Source organism: Crotalus tigris, unplaced genomic scaffold (genome assembly GCF_016545835.1).
Source record: "Crotalus tigris isolate CLP2741 ecotype Arizona unplaced genomic scaffold, ASM1654583v1 scf7180000024425.453735, whole genome shotgun sequence".
In the NCBI taxonomy this organism is placed as follows: domain Eukaryota; kingdom Metazoa; phylum Chordata; class Lepidosauria; order Squamata; family Viperidae; genus Crotalus; species Crotalus tigris.
In genome coordinates, this window is record NW_024100592.1 from 141,606 (window position 1) to 161,345 (window position 19,740).

The following is a 19,740-nucleotide window of genomic DNA, read 5'->3' on the forward strand; positions in this document are numbered from 1 at the left end:
GGAAACATCGATAAGGCAATAGTGAAGAACAGGTAGAGAGAGAGGGGGGGTAAATATTCATGCAGTAAACAGATAGAAAAACGGAAAACGGTGGACACAGAGAATGTTAGAATGAGAGATGAGTGCATGGGTGCTCAAATATATAATGCCCGTACAAATATCATTTGTAATAACAGGGGAGTGAGAAAAGAGGACATAGAACAGAGGGAAAACACCGACCCACAGTCAAAAGAAACACGGAGATATAACTGTGATCCCAGTGGGAATTATAACAGTGACAGAGGAGAATTGGACACCCCCAAAGCAGATAACGGGAAGGGGAATGGGATGAGGGCTAATGCCATTGAAGGAAAGGAGGATGAAAGGGTTTTGAAAGAGTTGAGTGTTAGCAATAAAACGGTAGGAGGAGCGATCCGGAAGAACGATAGAAGAAATGCAAGGAGAGTAACAAGGAAACATCTGGAACACAAATTAACCGGCCAGGACCAGTGACGCGGTCCAGGAGCCAGGTGCAAACATCAGCCTAACCCATTTAAGTCATCATTGTTTACTGGCTTCTTAGCCCTGATGATGTTGGGAGCCTCCCAACGAAAGCTCGGCGGTTTTTAGTAAAGTATATTTTTGTATCTATATTCTCCTGGTGGTCGCATTTTTATTTGTACTATAAACATGCCTATATATATATATATATATATATATATATATATATATATATATATATATATATATATTCTGAGGTTTTCGTGGGTGTTTGTATGTAGGTCTTTGGTTATTCGGGTTTTCTCCCGTGTAAAATTTGAAGTGTCTTGGCGACGTTTCGACGAAGTCCCATTTGTCATTTTCAGGCTGGTGTTTTCAGCTTCGTGCTTCGAGGAGCAATGTGTGGTCTTAGCTGTTTCTTCCTTTTAACTGCCAGTGGGGTCCTTTTAACTGATTGGGTGGGAGCTTGGCTGTGTTCTGATTGGATGGAGGTGTGTTCTGATTGGTTAAGGGTTTGGCTGTGCTCTGATTGGATGGGAGGTTGACTGTGCTCTGATTGGATGGGGGAGTGTTTGGGTGGGGGCTTTGTTGTGCTCAGGTTAGTCTGAGTTGCAGGGGGATTTAAGATGGTGGGCTGCCTTGCTATTTTTTGGCTTCACGTTCGTGGTCATGCCTCATCTTCATGGTGGGTGTCAGTTTGCTTCATATATGGATTGGAGGGGTTTAAAGTGGCTAATGATGCAGCTGTGATCTGGCTTCTGGTTTGTGGTCATGCCTCATCATCGGTGTGGGTTTGGGTTTGCTTTTTGAGTGGACGTGTGATGGTGACATCCTGTGCGGCTTTCGTGAGTGTGGGTCTGGTGTCATTCTTTGTGTTAGGGACTCGTTTGTCAATAAGGGCGGGTTTCCAAATCTCTGGTAGGTGGGAGGTATCATCTTGTTTGTTCAAGCTGTGTGGCCGTTTTTCTATCTCAATGGCTTCTCTGATTATTCTGTTATTAAAGCGTTCAGTTTTGACGATAGTTCTGGTCTTTTTAAAGTAAATTTCATGTTCTGTGATTTTAAGGTATTGGACCAGGGAAGAATTTGGTTCCTCTTTTTTGACTGAGTTCTTATGTTCTTCAATGTGTTGGTTTGTCCGATGTATGTGGTGGGACAAGCGGTGCATGGGATTTCATATACTCCTTTATTTTCTAACTCAATTTTATCTTTGGGGTTTTTTAGGATGGTGGATGTTTTTCTGTTTGTGCAGAATGCTGTTTTGATGTTGTGTTTATGGAGGATCTGTCTGTGGTGCCTTTTATGTATGGGAGGTGGGCTTTGCTGTTTTCTTGTTCTCTGTCTTGGATTTTAGTGGGGGTTTCTTTTTGGATTAGGTTTGTAATCTTATTTCTTTGGAATCCATTGGATGTTAGTACATTGGTGAGAGTGTGTAGTTCGGTTTTTAAGCATTTTGTTCATCAGCTAAGCATTTTGTTCTGGAGATGAGTGTCTTGGCTACGGAGTTGATCTATGCTGGGTGGTGGTGTGAGAGAGCGTGCAGATAGCAGTTTGTGTGTGTTTTCTTCTGGTAGATGGTGTGTCCTAGGGAGCCATTGGATTTCTTGTAGACTAAGACATCCAGGAAGGGAAGTTGGTTATTAGCTTCTATTTCCATGGTGAACTCTATTTTGGGGTGTAGGTGGTTGAGGTGTGTGAGGAAGTTGTCCAGTTTTTCTTTCCCATGTGGCCAGATTATGAAGATGTCGTCTACGTATCTGAGCCAGAGTTTAGGTTTGTGATCCGATTTTTCTAGAGCTTGGGTTTCAAAGTGTTCCATGTAGAGGTTTGCAATGACAGGTGAGAGGGTGATCCCATGGGTGCTCCTTCTGTTTGTTTGTATTTTTGTCCATTATAGATGAAGTATGTGTTGGATAGGCAGTGGTTGGACAGATCTAAGATGTATTTGGGGGGTTATATTTGTTTTGGATAGCTGTCAAGGTTTCTTTGATAGGCACTTGGGTGGATATGACATCGAAGTTCACGAGTAGGTCGCTGGGCTGTAAGTTTTGTTTCTTTATGATCTCTATAAACTGGAATAAGTTTTTTATGTGTGAGGTGATGGATTCTGCATAGGGCTGTAGTTTTTTGGTGAGAAATTTGACTAGGTTTTGTAGAGGTGAGCCTATGGAGCTGACTATGGGTCTGAGTGGGGTTCCTTCTTTGTGTATCTTGGGGAGACCATAGAGTTTGGGGCATCTGGATGATTTCTCTCTGGGAATGTTTCTTTGCTGGATCTCTTCGCTAATGGGGGAGGCTTTTATTTTGGATCTGGTGGTTTTTTTCAGGTAGGTGGTGGGATCTGTTTTTAGGGGTTTGTATGTGGAGTCTTGGAATAAGTTGGTTAATTTGGTTTGGTAGTCAGATGTGTTCATAACCACCGTGACATTGCCCATGTCTGCTGGTAGGATTATTATGCTGGTGTCTTCTTTCAGGTTACATAGTGCTATCTGTTCCTCTTTGGGTAAGTTGCTTTTGGGTGGCGTGCTGGTGCAGAGGATGTTGGTGATTTTGAGTCTGATTCTATTAGCGTCATCGGGGTTGATTTTGGTCAGGCTGGTTTCAACTCCACATATAATGGTTTCAGTGGGGATGTGTTTGGGAGCGACTGCAAAGTTGAATCCTTTGGAAAGGACTTTTTTGGCTTTGGTGAGGATCCTATCTGAGATGTTATGCACTGTTTGTTTCATGTGTGGCTGTGATGGAGGAGGGGTTTGTTTCTGGCGTTCCTGTAGTCTTCGGAGTATGTTGGTGTGTGTGTCTGTCTTGAGGGTGGTCTGTGTTTCGGCTCTCCAGACGGTGAGTTGTTTGGATTTGTCTCAAAGTGCGGGGTGGATCTTGTTGCTGAGTTTGAGGTGAAGTGTGAGGAGATCTTTGTTAATTCGGTCTAGGAGGAATCTTTTTGTATGAAGTTCATTTCTGATTAGGGCCAATTCTGTTCTTTTCAGGATGCGTTTGGTGGCTGCAGAGTTGTAATGGAATTTCAGTTGGAAACATGTGGAGATTAAATTTTGATCTCGGCCGTTGCATAGGAATGCGAGGTCGTATAAAATGGAAGCTCTTTGAACTTCAAGTTATTCATAGGTCCTGGTCAGATGATGGATTTCCTCCTCGTAGAGGTTTGATATTTGTTTTCTGAGGCTTTCGCAGGTGTTTGTATATAGGTCTTTGGTTATTCGGGTTTTCTCCCACGTAAAATTGGAAGTGTCTTGGCAATGTTTCGATGAAGTCCCATTCGAAATCTTCAGGCTGGTGTTTTCAGCTTCGTGCTTCGAGGGGCAATGTATGGTCTTAGCTGTTTCTTCCTTTTAACTGCCAGTGGGGGTATGAACTGATTGGGTGGGAGCTTGGCTATGTTCTGATTGGATAGAGGTGTGTTCTGTTTGGTTAGGGGTTTGGCTGTGTTCTGATTGGCTGGGGGTTGGCTGTGCTCTAATTGGCTGGGGGAATGTTCTGTTTGGGTGGGGGCTTTGTTATGCTCAGGTTGGTCTGAGTTGCAGGGGGATTTAAGATGGTGGGCTGCCTTACTATTTTTTGGCTTTGTGTTCGTGGTTGTGCCTCATCTTCATGGTGGGTGTCGGTTTGCTTCATGTATGGATTGGAGGGGTTTAAAATGGCTAATGATGTAGCTGTGGTCTGGCTTCTGGTTTGTGGTTGTGCCTCATCATCGGTATGGCTTTGGGCTTGCTTTTTGCGTGGATGTGTGGTGGTGACATCCTGTGTGGTTTTAGTGAGTGTGGGTCTGGTGTCATTCTTTGTGTTAGGGAGTCGTTTGTCAATAAGGTGGGTTTCCACGATGTTTCGACGAAGTCCCATTTGTCATCTTCAGGCTGGTGTTTTCAGCTTCATGCTTTGAGGAGCAATGTGTGGTCTTAGCTGTTTCTTCCGTTTAACTGCCAGTGGGGGTATGAACTGATTGGATGAGAGCTTGGCTGTATTCTGATTGGATGGAGGTATGTTCTGATTGGTTAGGAGCTTGGCTGTGCTCTGATTGGATGGGGATTGGCTATGCTCTGATTGGTTGGGGGAGTGTTCTGTTTGGGTGGGGGCTTTGTTGTGCTCAGGTTAATCTGAGTTGCAGGGAGATGTGAGATGATGAGCATTGCTATTGTTTGGCTTCACGTTCGTGGTTGTTCCTCATCTTCATGGTGGGTGTCAGTTTGCTTCATGTATGGATTGGAGGGGTTTAAAGTGGCTAATGATGCAGCTGTGATCTGGCTTCTGGTTTGTGGTCATGCCTCATCATCGGTGTGGGTTTGGGTTTGCTTTTTGAGTGGACGTGTGATGGTGACATCCTGTGTGGCTTTTGTGAGTGTGGGTCTGGTGTAATTCTTTGTGTTAGGGATTCGTTTGTTAATAAGGGCGGGTTTCCAAATAACTGGTAGGCAGGAGGTATCATCTCATTTGTTCATGCTCTGTGGGCGTTTTTCTATCTCGATGGCTTCTCTGATTATTCTGTTATTAAAGTGTTCAGTTTTGGCAATAGTTCTGGTCTTTTTAAAGTAAATTTCATGTTCTGTGATTTTAAGGTGTTGGACCAGGGAAGAAGTTGGTTCCTCTTTTTTGACTGAGTTCTTATGTTCTTCAATGTGTGCACTTATTCTTCTGTTGGTTTGTCCAATATATGTGGTGGGGCAAGCGGTGCATGGGATTTCATATACTCCTAGATTTTCTAACTCAGTTAGAGTCATGTGAGTTAGAAAATCAACTGAGTGTGTGTTTGTGTGTCTCTGTGTGTGTGTTTGTGTGTACAGATTTGTGTCTTCTCTCTCTGTGTGTGTGTGTGTGTGTGTGTGTGTGTGTGTGTTTGTGTGTGTGTGTGTGTGTGTCTGTTTATTATGTGCATGGTATCTGTGTAAAAATAAAATGAGCTTCTTATTTAAATCACTACCAGATTGTATTTAGAAGGTAGATATAAAATACTGGATTACCCCAATGTGAAAACTAGCATTTAACGGATTCATTTTGTAATGGATCACTCTTAAGCTGCCAATATTTCAGTATGACAATCACTGGTTATGGAGGAGTGCTTTTCATTATCCTCCCTGCCAAAAAAATACAAACTCAAAAGAGTTTGCCATAATTGCTGAGATAGTTTGAATTTATCTTTAATGAAGTGCATATTACTTTTCTGTAAGACTATTTAAAAACTAATCCCCATATGTGTTTTTATTACTTCTATGGATGAGGGATAATAAAATAAAAATTAACTAAATGCATTAGAATGAAAGTAACCTTAAAATGATTTTTAAATGAAAAATTCTGATTCAGGTAGAGACATCTTTACCTTGTTGACATTTTTTTTAGCTTGCTGGGTTAAAAATTATATTTCTCCTGCTTATCTTTTAAATTCAAGCTGAGCTGTGTAGGAAACAAGCAAACAAAGAAAAAAAATAGAAGACTTCTGAAATGTTGTGGGAAACCCTTAAATCTATATTTAGTTGGTTAACTATCACACCAAACATCCAAAATAGAACATCTACAGAAATAGGATAAATACAAAAAATGGAAAGAGGAGCAAATAACTAAGGCTTATTATTAGTCGACACCCAGAACGTGCAAAGATGAAGTCAGGAAAGCAAAGGGTCAGAACTGGACTGGACTGATGGATGGATACAAATTGTCCAAAAGAAACAGGTCTACAAAAAGAAGAGGCGGAGTTACACTATATGTAAGAGAACACTACATATCTACAGAAATGCACATAATCAAAGACAAAATCTCTCCAGAATGTATATGGGTCAATATAAAAGAGAAAAAAGTACATTACCATAGGTGTATGTTACAGGCCACCCAACCAATCAGAAGAAATAGATGATCTCTTTGCCAACCAGTTAACAAATGTATGCAGGAAGCACACCATAGTAATAATGGGAGATTTCAACTATCCAGATATCAACTGGGAGACAAACTCTGCAATGAGCGGGAGATCAAACAGATTCCTAACCAACCTAGCCAACAATTTTGTCACCCAAAAGGTGGAGGAGGGAACTAGACATAAAGCCATGCTGGACTTAATTTTTACTAATAGAGAAGAAGTGATAGAGTTGGAGTTGCCGGAACCTGGGTAAAAGTGACAATGTCATATTGGAATTTAATATAATACAAGCACTAGCAATAGAAAACAATCCAACCAGTGTCTTAAACTTCAAAAGAGCTGACTTTAACAAACTCAGAGAGAATCTACAAAAGATCCCATGGATGCAAATCCTAAAGGGGAAAACAACGCAAGAAGTGTGGGAAACCCTGAAAAATGCGATCACAAAAGCCCAGACTAGCACAATACCACTGAAAAAGAAAAACAAGAAATCCAAGAAGAAACCAGCATGGCTGCACAAAGATCTCTCTGAAAAACTGAAAGACAAAAAGGACAAATACAAAAAATGGAAAGACTGGCACATAACCAAGACTGATTATTAGCAGACAGCCAGAACATGCAAAGAAGAAGTCAGGAAAGCAAAGGCTCAGAATGAATAAAGATTCACAACAGAAATCAAGGACAATAAAAAAGTTTCTTCCAACATATTAACAACAAGAAAAAAAGGAAACTGGAGGCCCACTAAAGAGTAAAGATGGCAAGGAAATTACAGGCAACAGGGAGAAAGCAGAGCTGCTTAATTCATACTTTGCATCAGTCTTCACACAAAAAGAAAATATAGTCCAACATACAAAAAAAAAACACTGCAAAAGATATACTAGATACAAAAATTAAAATAAGGAAGAAAATGGTGAGAGAAGACCTATCTGACCTTGACGAGTATAAATCACGAGGACCCAACAGACTACATCCCAGAGTTCTGAAAGAGCTGGCAGATGTTATCTCAGAACTGTTGGACCACATCTTTCATAAATCCTGGAGCACCGGGGAAGTACCTGAGGATTGGAAAAGGGCTGATATGGTCCCTATCTTCAAGAAAGGAAAAAAGGAAAAAAAAAAAAACAGACCCAGGCCCTATCCAACAAAATGAGCTTCAATGTGAGAAAAGCAAAGTCTTATACTTAGGCAGGAAAAACCAAAGGCACAAATACAGATTGAGTGAGACCTGGCTTAAAAACAGTAACTGTGAGAGAGACCTTGGAGTCCTGGTGGACGATCACTTAACCATGAGCCAGCAGTGTGCAGCAGCAACCAAAAAAGCTAATACAATCCTAGGCTGTATAAACAGAGGCATAGAATCAAGATCATGCAAAGTTAGTACTACTTTACAAAGCCCTAGTAAGACCACACCTGGAGTACTGCAGCCAATTTTGGTCACCATATCACAAAAAAGAGGTTGAGAGTTTGAAAAAATTCAAAGAAGAACAACTAAGATAATTAAAGGCCTGGAGGCTAAAACATATGAAGAATGGCTGTGGGACTTGGGTTTGGCTAGTCTAAAGAAAAGAAGAAATGGGGGAGACATGATAGCAATATTCCAGTATTTGAGGGGCTACCACAAAGAAGAGGGGGTCAGCTTGTTCACCAGAGCACCAGAGGGAAGGATGAGAAACAATGGTTGGAAACTGGTCAAGGAGAGAAGTAACTTGGAATTAAGGAGAAACTTCCTGACAGTGAGGACAATCAACCAGTGGAACAGCTTACCCCCAGAAATCGTTTGTGCTCCATCACTGGATATTTTTAAGAAGAGACTAGATAATCACTTATCTGAGATGGTATAGGTTCTCCTGCTTGAGCTGGGCTCGAAGACCTCCAAGGTCCCTTCTATTCTATTCTCTTCTATTCTATTCTATTCTATTCTATTCTATTCTATTCTATTCTATTCTATTCTATTCTATTCTATTCTATTCTATTCTATTCTATTCTATATTCTACTTTAATCCCTGTGGATATTTACCTTAATTAAGATTCTAAACATAAACAAACTTTTAGCCTTCATCACTATCAGAAATGACTTCTATCCTCTTTTCAAAGCATGTTGTTGCAAATCCTCTCTCCTGTGCATGGCTTTCTATATCTAGGTTGGGTTATGAAGGTACTTTCTAACATTCAATAATGTAGTAAGTGTTCATTGGTGTCCACAAGAGGATAAGAGAAACACATTATAACATTGATCATGATGTCTGAACAGCTGGATATGAAAGATTTAACCAAGTCCTTATAATGAACACACTTCTATTTGTGAAACTTATGATCTTATTTTTTTCATTGTTTTAAGAATTTATTCTAATTATATTTTAGTTTTAGTCCTGGATATATTTTTATTCTCTTCAAATATTTAAAAATACTTATTTAAAGCCATAATTAAGGCTTGAGTTGACTCAAGAAAGCTATACAAAATCAAAAAGGTGATGGTTCCGTAAGTTCCATAATCAGTACTGATGATGCATTTGCTACTGTGTATCCATCACTTGTTTTGATCATTCAGATACAACATCTGATGGGATATATGGAAAACGAATACATTCCCCCTCATTTCTGTCTTTTTAAACATCAAAATCTTGGTGGATGCACTATTGTGTAAACTGAGATCATACATGGAAGACATGTATTCAATGCTGGGATTATAATGAGACTCTTCTAGTGTTGCACTCTAATTTTCAATAGGCAGCCCTTCTCAGTATCATAGCTATGGCGGGTACAAAAGTGATGGCTAGAAGAATAAAAAGCAGATTTTCTCTGTGATACCATGTTATTTATGGAACACACTTTCTCAACAAGCAAGTCTGGCATCTTTGCAGATAGCTTTTCTCTGATGATTAAAATCATTATTTAAGAAACCATTTAGTAAACAGAGGATGCACATTTTATTTGATGCTTGATTCTAGCAATGATGGTTTTTATTACACAGTCTTCCTATATATTTTAAATGAATTTTTTTTGCAAAAATTTTAATTGTTGGCTGTTATGAGTGGTACATAAACACTAGATAGGAATGACGGATATTTAAAACTTAAGCACTACATTAGGTAGATATTAACTGAAAACAATCCAAAAGATTTTTTATAAAAGATCAATATAAAACAAATAAATGTTTAATTTTATGTAAAACTGATAAACAATTTCACTGTATTACAAATTATCTAATTTATTTTAGGTTATTCTACCTATATGTGTAAAGTAGAGATTATATAATTTGAAAAAATTAATCACACAGAACAAGTCTAATAATAACAATTACCATTTGAAAAAAAATTGAACTATTAAGAAGATAAAAATATACCGTAAATGCTGGCATATAAGACGACTTCCGCGAGTGCTGAAATCGGCGCCAAAGACGGGGGTCGTCTTATACGCCGAGTCGTCTTATACGCCGAGTCGTCTTATACGCCGGAAATACTGGTAGTTTCCGGCGTATAAGACGACGTTCTAGGAATGTGGCCCGGCTATAAAGACGGGGGTCGTCTTATACGCCGGGTCGCCTAATACGCCGGCATATACGGTATCTACTTTGACAGAACACAAAATCTAAAAGAACCTATAATGACTTATCTATTTATATGCTGCTAAAACTAATGGAAGTATGAACACTGTGATCTTGGGAAATAAAATTAGCATTTGTTAAATTTAATCAACATTTAAATCACACCTTATGTTTAGAACTGAGTCAACATCTAGAGATTTATTTTTCAAATGTATCCAAGAGAGCCATGGATTCCATAGGCTTTTACTAAGATGTTTGTTAAAATTTTTCAACTAAACTGGATGGGCAAATATATTTAATTTTGGTTTCAATAACTTTTCAAGGATTTTCATAAAACCAATCCATCTTAGTTTGACACAGCTCAATGATTTAAATGAAATCCACATAAATATTTTATATCAATACATATTTTGAATATATTTTCTCTCAAAATAAGCATTTTAAACATGACCTTTAGGAAAAAAATGGTGGCACAAAACAGAGTTGAATTCTGATCAAGAATGAGGAAGATATTGGAATTTGCAATTATTTTTTTTTCATTCAATCATCGTAGAGTTCACAACATCTCTTAAAGAGTCTCAGTATGTTTTCTTGAGAACTTTCAGAAGTCTAAGCCTGGGAAGCTGTTTCCTTTGAAATGGTCTGTCTTTTATATTAAATAATTGTCTGTCTTTTAGATAACTGTAAAAGACAGACTAGAAATACAAATTAAAATAAGCAATAAAAATAGTAAGCGAACACTTGTCTGATCTTGATGAATATAAATCACTGTTACTACATCTATATGGAGGAAAGTAAGTGGTCAGGTACCACAAGGTTCTGTCTTAGCACAGTACTCTTCCATATCTTTATAACTGACTTAGATCAGGGAATAGAAATGGAACTCATCAAATTTGCAGGTGTTGGCAGGAATAGCCAATACCCCAGAAGACAAGCTCAGGATCTGAAAAGATCTCAACAGATTTGAAGAATGGCCCCTAGCTAACAACATGAAATTTAATGTGGAGAAGAGCAAGGTCTTATACCTAGGCAGGAAAAACTGAAGGTACAAGTTCAGATTGGGCAAAACCTGGTTGAAAAACAGTAACTGTGAGGGGAACCTTGGAGTCCTAATGGATGATCACTTAAACATGAGCCAGCAGTGTGTGACAGCAGTCAAAAAAGCTAATACAATCCTTGATTGTATAAAAAGAGGCATAGAATCAAAAGCATGTGAAGTATTAGTACTGCTTTATAAATCCTTAGTAAGACCACACCTGGAATATTGCATCCAGTTTTGGTCACCACATTACAAAAAAGAGGTTGAGACTTTGGAAAAAGTGCAAAGAAGAACAACTAAGGAGATTAAGGTCCTGGAGACAAAAACATATGAAGAATGGTTGCAGAAATTGGGTGTGGCCATTCCAGAGAAAAGAAGGACTAGGGGTGACATGATAACAATGTTCCAATATTTGAGGGGTTGCCACAAAGAAGTGGTCAACTTATTTTCCAAAGCACCAGAAGGCAAGAGAAAAAAAATGGATGAAAACTAATCAAGGAGAGAAGCAACCTGGAATTAAGGGGAAACTTGCTAAACATTAGGACAATTAATCAGTGGAACAGCTTGCCTTCAGAAGTTGTAGGTGCTTCATCACTTGAGGTTTTTAAGAAAAGACCAGACAGCGACCTGTCTGAAATGGTATAGTGTCTCCTGCTTGAGCAAGGGATTGGACTAGAAGACCTCCAAAGTCTCTTCTTGTTCTATTCTTATTGACTGGTTATCAGAGAAATTGTATTAGCATAAAAACTGTTTTCAGTTTCCCATATAAGCAGAAACCAAAGTGAAATTTAAACTAGTTCATATTCAACTTGGTATACCATGAGAACACAGCTCAAAGCACATACTAGTGTCTCCATATTAGAAATATTGTTTGAATTAGAAACTAATTATATAGCTTTTGGTACTCTCTTAGTCTGTTTGTTGGCCTGCAGATGTTTCATTACCTAACTAACTAACATCATGCTTTTGATAATGTGACCTAGTCTCAGAGAGCACCAAGGACTCTATAGTTCAATCCTGAATTACAGAAGTTTTTTGAATGTAGATTATAACATTTTTTCGAAAATTTTAGCTAATAGATTTATGATTGTGTTGAATCAACTAATACATATGGATCAAACTGGCTTTATAACTGGAAGGTATATGAAAAATAATGTTAGACAAATTATTAACTTAATAGAATATCTGGATAAGAACACCCAAATCTCTGCAGGTTTGATATTTTTAGATGCTGAAAAAGCTTTTGATCAATTAAATTGGCAATTTATGTTAAGATTGGTTGAGGAAATGAACTTTGGAGATAAAATTTTACAGGCTCTTCGAGCCATTTATCAAAAACAAACTGCACAAATTATAGTTAATGGAGGTTTATCAGAGGTATTCTCAATTGAAAAGGGGACCAGACAGGGTTGTCCATTGTCCCCATTGCTGTTTGTTTTAACTTTGGAAATTTTATTGATCAAAATTCGGGAATCATCGAAAATAAAAGGAATAGAAATTAATAAAAAAGAATATAAACTAAGGGCTTTTGCAGATGATCTGGTTGTTACTTTATCTCAACCAATTCATTCCGTAACAGAGTTGTTACCATTGATAAATCAGTATGGACAAGTTTCAGGTTTTAAAATTAATAATAATAAGACTAAAATATTGCCTAAGAACATGACCAACTTGGATAAGGAGACCTTGGTTAGATTGACAGGCTTTGAGGTCATTAATAAGGTAAAATATTTGGGTGTTATTTTATCTGCTTCCAATGCAAAACTGTATAAAAATAATTATGAAATGCTGTGGGTTAAAATACAAAAGGATTTGACAATTGGAAAAAGCTGCAATTGTCCCTCTTGGGGAGAATAGCAGCGGTTAAAATGAATGTTCTGCCAAAATTTCTTTTTTTATTTCAAATGATACCTATTTTAATGAAAGAAGCAAATTTAGATGAGTGGCAGAAAGGTATCAATAAATTTATCTGGGCAGGGAAAAAAACCAAGAGTAAAACTTAAAATTATACAAGATATACGAGAGAGAGGTGGACTTAAGGTACCGAATTTGAAATTGTATTATGATGCTGTGGTCTTAACATTAATCAGTGATTGGGTTAACCTAACAAATGTAGATATACTCCTTCTGGAGGGATGGGATTTACTTTTTGGATGGCATGCCTATTTAATTTATAATAAAAAGGTTGATAGGGTTTTTAGATCTCATATTTTAAGAACTTCTTTACTTCGGGTCTGGAAGAAATATTATAGAAGTGATTCAAGAATTCCATTATGGGCTATTCCATGGCATGCAATAGAAGGAATAAGGAGAGGAGTTAAGATGGATACTATTTCTTATACACAATTACTTAAGTGGGATGGTAAAAATTGGCAATTAAAATCTACGGATGAATTAGCACAAGAAAATATTATTTATTCATGGTTTCAGTATAGACAACTATTGGAAAGGTGGAAGATAGATTATAATGTGGGCTTGCTTAGAGAAGATGAGAATTTTTTAAAACAAATTAGAGATCAAAGTCGAACCCATATTAAAAGAATTTATGGTGTCTTGGTGGAATTGGATTCAGAAGCAGAGTTAGTTAAAGATTGTATGGTTAAGTGGGCACAAAATTTTGATGAACCGATCTTATTAGATACATGGGAGATTATTTGGGTGAGGAATGCTAAATTCACGTAAGCCCAAAATTTACGGGAAAATTTTTATAAAATGTTTTATAGATGGCACCTTGATCCACAAAAAATGTCTCGTATGTATCAAACCTGCAGCCTAAATGTTGGAGATGTGGTTGCTTGGATGCTACTTATTATCATATCTGGTGGTCATGTAAAAGTATAAAAGCTTTTTGGATTAAGATATGGTGGAATATTCAAAGAATTTTTAAAAGAAGGATAAAATTTACTCCACAATTGTTTTTGTTGGGTATTGTTCTGGATTGTGATGACAAAGAGATTATTTTAATGTTAAATTTAATTACTGCGGGTTGTTAATAGGGCAATATTGGAAGAAGGAATCTTTGCCTACTTTGCAAGAATGGTTTTTTAAAGTTTCTTACTTAGCGGAAATGGCAAAAATTTCGGCTTTCCTGAAAGATCAATCGCAAGAGAAGTATCTCTTGGTGTGGAAAAGATGGATAAATTTTATACAATATAAGTATGATTTAAGAAAATATTATCTAGCTTTCGAATAATTTATATTTAAAGTTTAAGATATTATCTAGAAGTGTAATTATTATTATTCTTTAATTTTTTATTTTTTTTATTTTTTTATCTTTTTTTTCCTTCCTCTTTCTGTTTTTATATATAATGGAGTTAAATTATCTTACAATTTGTTTATTGAGTGTAATTATATTTGCTTAAGGTTTATTTGGGCTTAAAACTTTTTTTCTTTTAAGTTCTAGTTAAGCCTGTATTCAGCCCTGGGAAGAAAGGGGGAGGGTTTTGGGGTGGGTTGGGAGGGATTGGGGAAGGGGTTTTTATTGTAAAATCTTAAAAATTTTTAATAAAAAAAATTAATCTCTAAAGCTGAACAATATTTTGAGAGGAAGTGGTCATCTTACTTGCATTTTAACCAGAAAAAAATCTCCTCCAAGGCTACTAAAAATTGTTTCAAAAATGCTATTCTCCAAGAAAATAATTTAAAAGATATTTTACCTCCAAACAGATATTTTTCTCCTGTCAAAACTTTCAGAGGACTGTTACTCCGAACAGAAGAAGCTTCATCACCATCAATGATGAGAACTGCAAAATTTTCTTTTGCTAAGAATCGAACCTCGTGCCATTGTCCATCACAGAATCCTGCACCTAGAAACACAAATGAGAGAGGGGGAAGGAAAGAGAGTTTGTTTTTTTAGGGCTATAATGTATTATTTTTAACACATTAGATGGTGTGATACAGATTTTACAGCATATTTAGAAAGTACTAAATCACATGTAATTATACACATAATTTATCCATTTATTAGGAAAAATTAAATGTGTGAAACATATACTACTACAATAATCCAAAATTCATTTCTATCTCTGAATCCCCAAATCTCTGATCAACCTAAATCACAGTGATCTCTCTCCTCTGTCCTCTATCCTTTCTCCTTCCCTCTGTTCCCTTCCCCCCTTACTATCTCCTCCCCTTTCCTCCCCTTCCATCCCCTCCCTTGCCCTCCCCTCCCCTCCCCTCCTCTTCTCTAGGTTCAAGATTATATGATTCATATAAATTCATTATATGAATTTCCCGCATTGTAATCTCACAGAGGTCATTGCTGTTATGAAAATGTCACATCTGCAAGTATTTCTCATTATTAATTGTAGTTAAATGTAGACACAGACTTCTAATAAAATAGATGAAGCTAAAGAACATGTATCAGACATAAATTTACACTCAAAAGGCTTCCCATTCTATTTTCTTTTATTCATAATTGCATATTTCCTAGGTTTATCCTCTGCATGCATTAGTTTATAAAATTCTTAACTTGCTTATTTAAACCACATGCAACCACAGCTCTCTAGTGACTCATAAGAACTCTTCTTAGATATACTAATGAAACATATTCTTCCTATAATTTCTTTTAAATGACATTACATTAAAATTTGGACTCTTGAGATTGTCACTTCAATTGAACAAGAAGAAACAGGTGTTTCTCTTAAAACAGGTGTTATAAGAGACATGGAGGAAAAATGGTTTAACAAGGGTTTTTTTCAATATGTTAGAGTCTAGAAAGAAATAGCAAAAGATACCGTTTGCAAATTATTTTTGAACAATATTGCAGCAACTAATTTTCATATGTCTCAATAATTGATTTTGAGAGATCAGTCGGAATAGAACAATCTGTAAACAGCAATAAATGGGTGTTGGTGCTAAATGACTCTTGTTAATGCTTTTTAATGTCAATACATTTATTGAGAGTAGTGCAATAAAAGAATGTTTTCCTACTTATTATTCTGCTAAGTTAGGAAGTTAGAAAAGCATACAAGCAATCTGAATTCAATCTATTCTCGAAAAACTTGTTGATAAATCTGAGGAGAATCTTTATAGGGGATAGTGACTTAGACTATGAGGCTTTACCAAGTGTCAGGCAATTGCAACTTTTGGATCTAAAGACAATAAGAATACCAGTAAATAAAGGGATTTCAAGCTTTATTATTAGCTCAAGCAAACAGATTGAGTAGCATAATATAAAGAGGATATATATTAAGTAAGATGACACCTAATCTCTTATAAGCTTCCAGGAGCTCCTTAATAACAACAGCAGAAATACTCCATAGGTAGTCAGTTTCCACAACACCTAATGTTCTCCCCTCCCAACAATACAATCCCAAGGTTTTTATTAAAACCTGGCATCATGACTTCATGGCTCTGCAGTGGACAGGAGGAGACTGCAAGACCTGACCTACATCAGGTGGCACATTCCAGGATGGGAACTGAAACCATGAGACTTTCACAGGTTTGAAGTTACCTGAAGATTCCCTCCCCCCAACTTCTCCTTTGTTGAACAAGAAAGAGTGAAAACAAGCAAACTAGTTCAGAATGAGCTAGATCTTGCTTAATATGAAAGAGAAATGAAAACATATCACCAACACCTTGCAATAACAATGGTCTTCCCACATTGCCACAACACATGATCACACACATATGTTGGACTTATATCTCATGATTATAGCTGACTTGCCTGCATATCATCATTCTAGCTATCTCTGGGTGTGGTGTAAGCCAGCACCCATGTTTTCTAATGGCATGACACTGAAGATGCCACAGTGCAGGATCCTCAGAAATGAAGAAATAAAATAAGTTTTTTAAAAAATGTTTATAAAATCTATTAAGGTAATTTAAATATTAATTTAAATATTATCTCACTGAAATCAATATTCCTCATAAATAACTATCTGCAGGTGTTTAAACAAAACCAATTGACTTGGCAAAACACTAAGAAAACACCTGTTCATATAGCCATATTTTATGCATGCAGTGATGTTTTAGATGTGCACATAATTTAGATATAGACCTGGACATTTTGTGATCAGTGCAGCATTTCATCCATGACAGCAAGTCTGAAGCTACTGAAAGGTTCTGTAACTGATGAGACCTAAGCATAAAAGCAGGGAATGTTGTTATTGTTGTTATTCTATTACCCTCTATATTGGTAGTTCTAGAAAGTGCTATAATACATTTCCATAAAATTGTTGTCATTGATTCATTGGGAGAAAAATATGGTACTTCTGTCAAGCAATTGCTACAGTCATTGATGTCATTGGAACTTTCATATATGAAAGGGTCCTCAAAAAACCTGAATCCAGGATATCAGTGCTCTGAATTACAGAAGGACAGGACTTCCTAACTTCCACACTAGAGTAATGTACTATGATCTGATATAATTTTGTGCATCAATAAACTGTGCAGAACTATTATAGAAAACACATATTCAGTTCAGTTTATTTCCCACAGCTGAGTAACAACTGAGTAGTGATGCACATACTTCCATCTGAGAAATATATAAAATTCAAGAAGGAAGTGCCAGGCAAATTTCATAACAATTATGTCAAATAATTGTTATGCTTTATAGCAGAATTATCAATATTTTTGATAATGGTTATCTTTCCATGGACAGTGAATACTAACAATATGTTATTCACTTTGCTAAATACTCAGATTCTTTTAAGAGATTTTTGTCTTTAGTGATTATGTATATTTTGTAGAATGAAGACAAATGAATATTTTCAAGGGGAAAAGAGAAATAGCAAATTAGTTATGCATTATTGTATATTCTTTTTTATTTAATAAGCCTCATTGCTCTTTCTAGAATTTCAACATCTTTTTTTTATCATGGTGTCCAGAACTGGACACCATGATAAAGATTCCCAATGAGTCTCGCCAGGACAATTTATAAAAGTAAAGGTAAAGATTTCCCCTGTCCAGTCATTTCTGACTCTAGGGGGAGTGCTCATCTTCATTTCTTAGCTGAGGGAGCCAACGTTGTCCAAAAGCATTTCCTTGGTTGTGTGGCCAGCTATATGCCAAGGCACATGGAATACTGTCACCTTCCCACCAAAATGTTGCCTATTTATCTCCTCACATATGCATACTTTTGAACTGCTAGGTGAACAGAAGTTAGACCAAGTAATGGGAGCTTACTCCATTGTGTGGTGCTCAGGTTTGGAGCCCAGGCTGTTAGCTTTCCAGCTGATAAGCTGAGAATCTTTAACTACTGAGCTATCACACCCCTAAGACAGTGTATAGCAATACTATTACTTCATGTGAACTTGATATTAACTCTCTGTTGATGCAGTCAAAAACTGCATTGGCTTTTTTGGCAATTGCAGTACATTGCTGGCTCAAACTAAAATGGTTGTCTATTAGGATTCTAGATCCCTCTCATAGTTACTGCTGTTCAGTCAGGTACCACCTATTCTATGCCTGGGCATTTGCTTTGCCTTGTCTAATTGTAAAACCTTACTTTTCCTGCCACTCAAATGCATTTTATTGGACAGGGCTCAGTGTTCAAGTCTGTCAAGATTTTTCTGGAATTTGAGACTATCTTTTAAAGTGTTGGCTATTTCCTCTAGTTTGGTGTTGTCTACAAATTTGATGGTTCTTATCTAAATCATTTATGAAGATGTTGAAGAATACTGGATCTAAGACAGAACCTTGGGGTACCCCAGTGATTATTTCTCTCCATTGAGGACTACACGTTGAGTGTGGTTTGTCAGGCAGTTATGAATCCTTCTGGTAGTGATGCTGTCTATATCACATTTTTCTATCTTACCAAGTAGTAGGTTGTGGTCCACTTTGTCAAATGCCTTACTGAAGTGCATGTAAACTACTGTATATCCAGATAATTTCCCAGGTCCATTAATTTAGTCACTTTGTCAAAGAATGAAGTAAGATTTATTTTGCATGACCTTTTGGACAAAGCCATATTGGCTTCTAGTAAGAGCTTTGCTTGTTACTAGATGTTTACATCTAGTAACTTGATTACTAGATGTAATCTCTACTGCTGCTTGATTAACTTTTCCAGAATTTTTCCAGATATTAATGTCAAGCTAATTGGTCAGTAGTTTTCTGGATCTATCCCCGCCTTTTTTTGAAGATGGGAATAACATCAGTTCTTTTTCAGTCCTCTGATAGTTCCCCAGTGCACCAGGATCTTTAAAAACTATGTTTCAATGGTTCCAAAATCAAATCTACAATCTCCTTCAGAAATCTTGGATTTAATTCATCTGGTCTGCTGATTTGAACTTGTCTAGAATGGACAATTTCTCACTTATTTTGACTTGTATTCCTAATTTGTCTTTTACAGTGCTGTTTTTGATAGGTTGGACTATTATTTTTTTCTCTTTTGTGTAAAGACAAATGCAAAGAATGAATTAAGAAGTTCCTCTTTCTTTCCTGCTGCCCTTCATTTCCTGGTCATGTTCTTCCAATAGTGGATCAATAATTTCTTTGATATTTTTCTTATTTTAAGAATTTTTTTTTTTTTAAAAAATTGTTGGATATCTTAGTTCACTCTGAAAATTAGCTTTCCTGACTTCAACCTCTGTAACCTTGGGGCACATTCAAAACCAAATGTGCCACAAGATAGCAGGACATTTGATGTATATCACAATCTGATAGCTAAGCTAATCTTTTGCAATGAAGGCAAATGCTAACCTGATCAGGAGGGGTTGCCATTCTAAGAGCTAGCCTGACAAATCTTATTGTATGCAAATCTTATTGTATGCAACCCATCAGATTCTACCTAAATTTTAAAGGAGAAAAGACAATATAAAATTTTCTCAGAAAGAATAAAGATTCAAGATCAGAAGAAAAAAAATGCCACAGCTAATT

The 19,740-nt window shown here is 36.8% G+C and overlaps 2 protein-coding genes across 3 annotated transcripts in view; one reads left to right on the forward strand and one right to left on the reverse strand.

Annotated features, from left to right (window-relative positions):
- Positions 1–19,740, reverse strand: part of LOC120302150 (contactin-associated protein-like 2) — a 246,397-nt gene that overhangs the window by 67,817 nt on the left and 158,840 nt on the right. The window contains exon 7 of the mRNA XM_039330149.1: positions 14,577–14,726. Within this exon, the coding sequence (XP_039186083.1) occupies positions 14,577–14,726 (150 nt within the window). The remainder of the gene's footprint in view (positions 1–14,576; positions 14,727–19,740) is intronic.
- The window catches only part of CUNH1orf189 (chromosome unknown C1orf189 homolog), a 152,405-nt gene that overhangs the window by 58,176 nt on the left and 74,489 nt on the right, over positions 1–19,740 (forward strand). The gene's annotated exons all lie outside the window — the stretch shown is intronic.